Source organism: Gymnogyps californianus, chromosome 3 (genome assembly GCF_018139145.2).
Source record: "Gymnogyps californianus isolate 813 chromosome 3, ASM1813914v2, whole genome shotgun sequence".
NCBI lineage: Eukaryota > Metazoa > Chordata > Aves > Accipitriformes > Cathartidae > Gymnogyps > Gymnogyps californianus.
The window spans coordinates 100,803,619-100,811,057 of NC_059473.1; the positions used below are offsets into that span (position 1 = coordinate 100,803,619).

Genomic DNA, 7,439 nt, shown 5'->3' on the forward strand with positions numbered 1-7,439 from the left:
GCTGAAGAAAGAGGATGCATTTTAATTACTTTTGTTGCACCAAGAAGTGCTCAAGATTTTCAGTCGGGGAAGAAAAGTATTCTGACAAACATATTTGGACTTTAATTCCCCTTATAGCCTCATTAGTTGGTATTCAGTACAAATTTCTAAGTTTAATTTAATTTTCATCTGAGTTTTGCATGAACAAAGTAAATACTTCTTTTTCTTTTGGCAAAAAAAGTAATTTAACATGCCACATTCTGAAGTTCATTTTGTCCTTGGACAAGTCTTAGTTAGTTCGATATAGTTTTAAATTCTCTGAGTGAGGGGGGAAAAAAAAATTGAGTGGGTTTATTTGTTCTTGTTTTAGGATTGGATTATTGCACCGGAGGGCTACGCTGCATTTTACTGCGACGGAGAGTGTTCTTTCCCCCTCAATGCCCACATGAACGCAACAAACCACGCCATTGTTCAGACTCTGGTATGCCTCTGCCTATGTTGTAGTTGCCTATTTTGCAGTTGTAAGTGTCTTGGCACAGGGGCTGTCTCTTCCTCTCTGTTTACTACTATTGGATTTTGATTATTTCTGGGTAAATGATAACCCATTTCAAAGATGTGCTTTGCTGATTACGCTGGAGAGAGGATGAACTGTCCAGAGTGGCCTGTGTGGTAGGTTTCCCTTCCATTTTAAATGCAGTAACACATGAGAAGACTGTGTTATATTACTGGAGAATTGTGTCGACAGGAGCAAAAGGGGCCCCCTGGTCCCACTTCCAATTGTTTTTTGCAGCTTATTGAAGCTCCATGCTAACATCTACATGCTATACCTGCCAGAACTATTGACACTTGGCCACTCTGTGGACCTCTGTTGTGAACTCTTGGCAGAGATGATACTTAAACTGTAATTTAATGTGAAGCGTTGCAAGCAGATGCATTTGCATGTAAGAAATTGTGTTCAATCATGTCTGGCTAACAAATGCAATTTATAAATAAGTGTGTTTGGATCTGTTGCTCTGCCTGGTACATGTAAAAGGGGATTTGCAGCCAGCTTTCTGCCTCTGCTAGTTCTTATGTGAGTCCTGTGCATCAACTGGAGCAGCCAAAAAGATGATCTTAGTTGAAGCAGCTGGCTAGGCCTCCTCTACCCCAGCAGCACTCAGCTACAGAAATCAAGACCTGTAGACTATGCCTAAATGTAACGCTGTGAGTCTGATGTCTGGTCATGATTTTTCACCTGTGACAGCTGAAGAACTGGCTCTGAACAGCATCAGTATTAGAGGAGTGATTAAGAAGCAGAGGAATGAGAGATAATACACAAGGAAGGAGTGGGAGTACAAAATCAGAACAGGAAAGGGTTGCCATCCCTAATTAGTTTCTGGAAAGGTCAAGGCACTTGACTGTATTTAGAGAAACATGGGTTTAAACTGATGATAGGAAAGTAACCTGACCATCAGACTATGCTGATGAGTCTGTCCATGGATGATGATCTTTTTCTTTGATTTTGACATAAAAAATCTGGGCCTGAAAAACCTTTCCCCTTCAGAAATGAGTGTAGCTACTACCCTCCTGGGAACCCCCTCCCCCCAAACCAAAACCCCACACCAAAAAAACACAGAAACTAACAAACAAACAAAGAAATTTTGATTTCTTTCTGATAGAAAACAAATTCTGCTTGTGAAAATTGCCAAGTATTTCTACATGAGAGGGATATTTTTAAAATCTCAGCATGTGCTGAGACCTTTTCCTTTCCATTCAACTTTTCATTTATGAACCTTCTCTAAGTCCAGCCACCAATGCAACATTATTCCTCTATACCAGAATTCGAGTCAGCAAGATTTACAAAAAGAAGGGAAAATGTCAGAGGCTGGAAATAAATAGAATTGTGGTAAGGGCTTCAGGTGAAAGGGAACAGCAAATGCTAGTTGGCAAGGAATATAGCAATGTGCCTAGGAGACGATGAAGAACAGCATATATGCAGTCCTGAGCTGAAAAGAAATAGGTCAGCAAAGCAATAGTTTAGCATTATGCAAACACTGTCCAGAAAAGTTACCAATACCAGTAGATTCCCCAGGTTAGAGTTCCCTCCTGCAATTATGCACTGTTAAATAAGAAGTGGCCCAGTGCTACTTTCTCTTGTGTGTCTATCCTTTCCAAAAATGGTTAATTTCCCATTGTTAAGAAATTTGTGTAGTTTGTCCTATTTTTAAATTGTATACTTAAATTTTCCCTCCTTTTTATGGCCTTTTTGGAATTGTGTGTCTCCTTCTGCATGTACTGTACATGCATTCAGTTGTGCAGCCAAAAAATCATGAAGCTAATTAAATTTTAACTGCACATAAATTAGATGAGATAACAGTAGTTGAATGCTTTCTGGTTTAAATTATACAAAATTCAGATTTACACAAGGTGTGCACATGGGGATGGCTTGGGCAACAATTATTCATACACCCCACCCTCATCCATATGTAATCATCTCCCAGCCATACTGATTACACCATTGTAAAAAAGCCCACTCTTTGGGTTGGGAAGTGATTGTTCCTTGGTACCCCTCCAAACTTTACTGAGTTTTTTTCTTTTTAACCAAGAATAGAAGAAATGCTGGGCCAGTACCTCTCTCTCTCTTCTTTTTCTGAGACTGAACTCACGCAGACAGATGATACAGATGCAAACAAGTACAAGACAGACTGCATTTAATGAATTATATAAGCTTTCTTCTCCTCTCTCTCTTCCCATCACCTTCAGGACAGGCATTGGAGTAGCGTTGACCTGGTCATGTGAGTCAGTGGATCAGCAGGTTGACTTGCACTGACTTCCAAGCTCACTCTTGAAAAGGCTGTGAGCATCGCTGTCGTGTGGGGCTAGCAGGGCCATGGAGCTCCCAGCTGGGGTGGCAGGGGCTGGTGGGACCAGGTGTTATGGCAGGGCAAACATCTGCCTAGACGAAGCACAATCATTCTTTTCTCCAGTGCTTTGCTATTCGTTTGTTAAACTGTTTTTAAATGTGTGTCTAAACCCTTACTAAACTGCTACTTCAGGATTTATTATTGCTCATTTCAAAAGACCTTCTCATGGTAACAGTTATGTAAAAATCGTTTCCTGATAGACTGTTCTCTGTTGTCTGGCAAAGGCTCTGGGCTTATATCACTGCAAGACAGATGGCTCTAACAGATTTACAAAGACTTAACATACAAATGAAACCTATTACTGCTGAAGTCTTCATCCATGCCTTAATAATCTCTTGCCCTCTCTATTACATCTCCCTCTTTTCTGGCCTCCCCAGCTTCCAAGTCTTCAGCATGTGTAGAATATTACATCCAACCTTCTTTCGAGTACAAAGAACTTGTATTTCCCCCATTTTCAGATATTTCCACTAGATCTTGTTCGTTCTGGGATGCTGTTCAAAACTCTTTTCCTTCTCTTTAACCTTTCATTGATATACTTCAGCCTAGTGAACATAAAGCCTTCTCTGCCTCAGCCCTTTCCCCAAACCTTCTGTCCAGCTGGCACCCACCTTATGAATTGAATTTGACTTCAGTGGAAATAGAATTGGATCCACGGATACCTAGATAAGACCTTAAAATGCACTCATGCTGTCTGAGAACCCACATCTAACTGTTTCATAGGCTGAAAACAGTTTCAGTATGAGCCTTTGCCTGCACAGCCTTTGCTGTCGGCAACAGAGTTTCCGCCACGCTGAGACCGTGACACAGGAAAGCATTTTAGCACATGCTGGGGTCCTGGTGAGACCCGAGGCTTGAGCCTGTGCTTCATGTCAAGCACTGCCCTCAGCAGAGATGGTACTGACAATATGTTTAAGTGTTTTCCTGAGCAGCTGCCTAGCTCCAACTCTTTTCTAAATTTCATCTGAAACCCAACTTTCTGTCTTGGCTGCTCCTCCTCATTTATCTCTCCATCTGCTATTATTGTATAACTCTGCCCGTGCAATTGAAATCAGAGCAACGTTCTGGAGGTAAGCTGTGCTTTAAAGTTGCTAACCGAGGAAAATCTGTGACCACAGCACTCTCTGAATTGCAAAGACATGTTTTGCACTGACATTGTCCTTGTACCTCTCTGTTTGATATATGAGCTATGTATTTATCTGTCTTTCAGGTTCACTTGATGTTCCCTGATCATGTACCAAAGCCATGCTGTGCACCAACAAAACTGAATGCAATCTCCGTACTCTACTTTGATGACAGTTCCAATGTTATTTTAAAAAAATACAGGAATATGGTGGTGCGTTCATGTGGCTGCCACTAGAATAAAAAAAATAATCTAAAGCAGAGGGTTTTATTCAGAATTGTAATAAAGTCAAGATATGAGCCTTGCTGATGAAAAGGCAGTCCTAAATTTATTCCATTTCATGTCATCTCTCATTTAAATGTACAGTATAATGTATATAGTAGCTTTTATTTATTTAAAAGTATATAGTTTCTTTTGTATGAGCAAAATTTCAGAACCATTTATTTTATGGGTCACCTCACTATGCAGTAGAACTTCACAAACTAATTTTTCAATTGACCATACTGGAATCTATTTCATTCCATTTCAATATTTTAAAGTAGAGCTTTTGTATGGATTTTTTTAAAGCTAGAAACTCCAGAACTTCTGTAACTGCTTCATTGTTAAAGGAACTAAAATACATTTGGTCATATTGTGCCAATGAAAACTGCGGCGAGGTATTTATTTAGAAAAAGGCACAGAAAAAAAAACTAAACAAAACTACTTGGCTAAACACATTTTTTCTTTTAGAAGTTCTGCTCCATTAGAAAAAGTGAAATGTTGAACAGTGCTTAAGTAAATAAATAGTAGATAGAAAATAGAAGTGAAAGGATTGCACATAATTGTTATAACTATTTTCTTTAACAAGATGAGTGTAACTGGAGGAGTATGTTACTTCTTGGCTTGTGGGCTGCAGAGTTTGCAAAAGGCTAAAAGCTTCGGGAATTCTGTGGAGACAGACTCTCGCCTCTATGTATGACTTTCCAAGTTAACACTAAAAAATGAACTACAACATTCTTACCTCAAATCGTATTAGTCTATTATCTATTACACTGCTCCGGCAAATATTTTTATAATAACAGCACAAGGTAAAATCAATCAAAAAAGCCACACAAGGCTTCCCATTATGTACACAAGTTACTATATACACAAAATATACAGAAGACAGGGTATGGAAGGGCTTTGCTTTATTTAGCTCCCAATTTGGATGTGTTTTCTGAGTGTGCGAGGGAAGGCACAGGGGATGCAGCAGTTGTCACCTGTTTAATCAAAAATCTTTTTGCTGATGGTGGCTGTTTTCAGGCAAAGATGAAAAACACCTTTCATAATGAGCCGTTGGGCAATTTGCAGCCTACTTTCGGTCCCATCTGCTTTTCTATCAGGTGGAGATTGGTTTAAATCATGAGACTTAAGATGGGATATCTTTCCTTTTTTTTAGCATTAACTATTGTAACTTTGAAAATTCTTAAATCCATATAAATAATTTTTAATCTCCCTAAATTTTTGGCCTCAAATGAAATCCTGTGGTTGTGAATTGCACAACTAATTATAGATTTTCATTCCCACCACCACTACCCATATGCTTATTTTGAATTAACCACATTTAAAGTCTTTGGACACCCCCTTGTTTTAGTGTTATGAAAATGAGAAAATGGAAACTGTTTTCTCTTTATTACATCGCTAATTATAATATATGCTTTTATCATGAGTTGCCTTGATTAAAAATGCTTCATTTAAACAGTTCTCAGAGAGTTGTTAAAAAATGAATAGGACATATCGGTTTCTCCTTAGTCTCTTCATATAAACTCTGACTTCTCTGGTTATTTAAAGCATATTTCAGAAAACTCAGATTATTACAGACTGATAAAATCAGTGTGTGCGTGTGACTGTGTGTATGCATGTGAATGTGCAACTGTCTTTTTTGCAGAAACTAATTTATTGTATCTTGCTATTGGAGTAATACATAAATCCTTTTTATGCATACACTCAGTTTTTTTCAAAAATTAACAGTTTTAATTTCAGTCTTGGGAGCTCTTTCCCCTTAACACAACAGTTCCATTTTACACTTCCATCTCTATTTTATACTGACATTTCCTACATATCTGTGTTTAGCTGCAGTTCATGCACATGGGTGTATAGCAAAATATAATGTCTCCAACTGAATTACCATTTTGGAACAGTTAAATTCCTGGGTTGTCTTAAAAAAATTTACTGGTTTCTGTATAAATTGGGTAGGTGGATATGCTTTTTTGAACTCAATTTATTCTAAATGGAACTTGATGGAAACTAAATTTGGGGTACATTAAGTAATATATTTTTAAATAATGGTGTACCATTTTGAGAATAAGAAACTGAAGATTATTGTTATATTATTCTTTAAAATATGCTGTTGGAATATATTTCTATATTTTGAGACATAATAAACCTGTAATACTATTTTCTTCTGCTGTGATTTTCCTTCTGAGACACATGACAAAATGACACTGCACTGACTTCATATATCCTTTTGAAAGTAAAAGCAAGAGATCACCAATAATTATGGATAGATTTTGTTGCAGTTCATTTTTTAGTACTGACATTTTGCAAAATTACTTTTATTTTGTTACTTCTTAAACTGCAGCTGGTGGACCATCTACACTATTAATAAAAATCATGCCTTCAAATCATACCTCCAAATGCTAATACTGTACTCAAAATATACTAGAAAGGAGAAATAGTTTTTAAAATTCTGCATAAATCCCTAGCTGGTCATTCCTCTGTTTGAAAGGAAGGATAGTGGCACCACACCTTCTGCATGCTCTGGATAAGTGTATATATGTGTGTTTTCATGTAAACTTGTTCAGGTAAGCCCTTCTCTAGTAGTACCTAATACAGGGCTTTTTGTTCTTTTGCTTGGTCCTATCAAAATCTTGTTATTTTATATATATTTATACATAATATATACATACATATATATACTATAATGTGTATGTAATTATATTAAATTATATTAAATATATACCCATATCTATAGCTATATCTATTTCTATAGTTACGAAGACCATTCCATTATCATTTAAGACAGAATAGTTTTGTTCTTTTTAAAATCGTTTAAGCTTTCTGCACCCTTAACAACTGGAAAGAGTCTAAAGGAATGGAAACCAGAAAAACAGAAACAGCTTTGTACAGAATTAATGTTACATTATGGGTCAGAGCTTCTTAGTTTTAACTTACTCATAATGTTAATACCATTGCTACACATTCTGGGCCAAAATCAAATGTTTACAGGATGTTCCTAGTGACCACTTCTATGGCTTAGGAATATTCACGCAGTGGAAGTCAGAGTTGAGAGGTGAATAGTATTGCAGCAGTGATTTCATTTCCCTTTAGAAGCACGTTGTTCTCCCAGTGTGATTTTGATGTCCAAGACAAGGTGAGCTCTGACTGACTGAAGTGTGGAGTGCTTATACATTCTCTGA

General features: G+C 37.3%; 1 protein-coding gene across 2 annotated transcripts in view; it reads left to right on the forward strand.

Annotated features, from left to right (window-relative positions):
* Window positions 1-4,239, forward strand: part of BMP5 (bone morphogenetic protein 5) — a 60,472-nt gene extending 56,233 nt beyond the window's left edge. Inside the window, exons 6-7 of one of the 2 annotated variants that reach the window (XM_050894457.1) lie at window positions 350-460; window positions 4,090-4,239. In XM_050894457.1, the coding sequence (XP_050750414.1) occupies window positions 350-460; window positions 4,090-4,239 (261 nt within the window). The remainder of the gene's footprint in view (window positions 1-349; window positions 461-4,089) is intronic. The other variant, XM_050894458.1, reaches the window with a different exon arrangement.
* The last annotated feature ends 3,200 nt before the right edge of the window (window positions 4,240-7,439 follow it).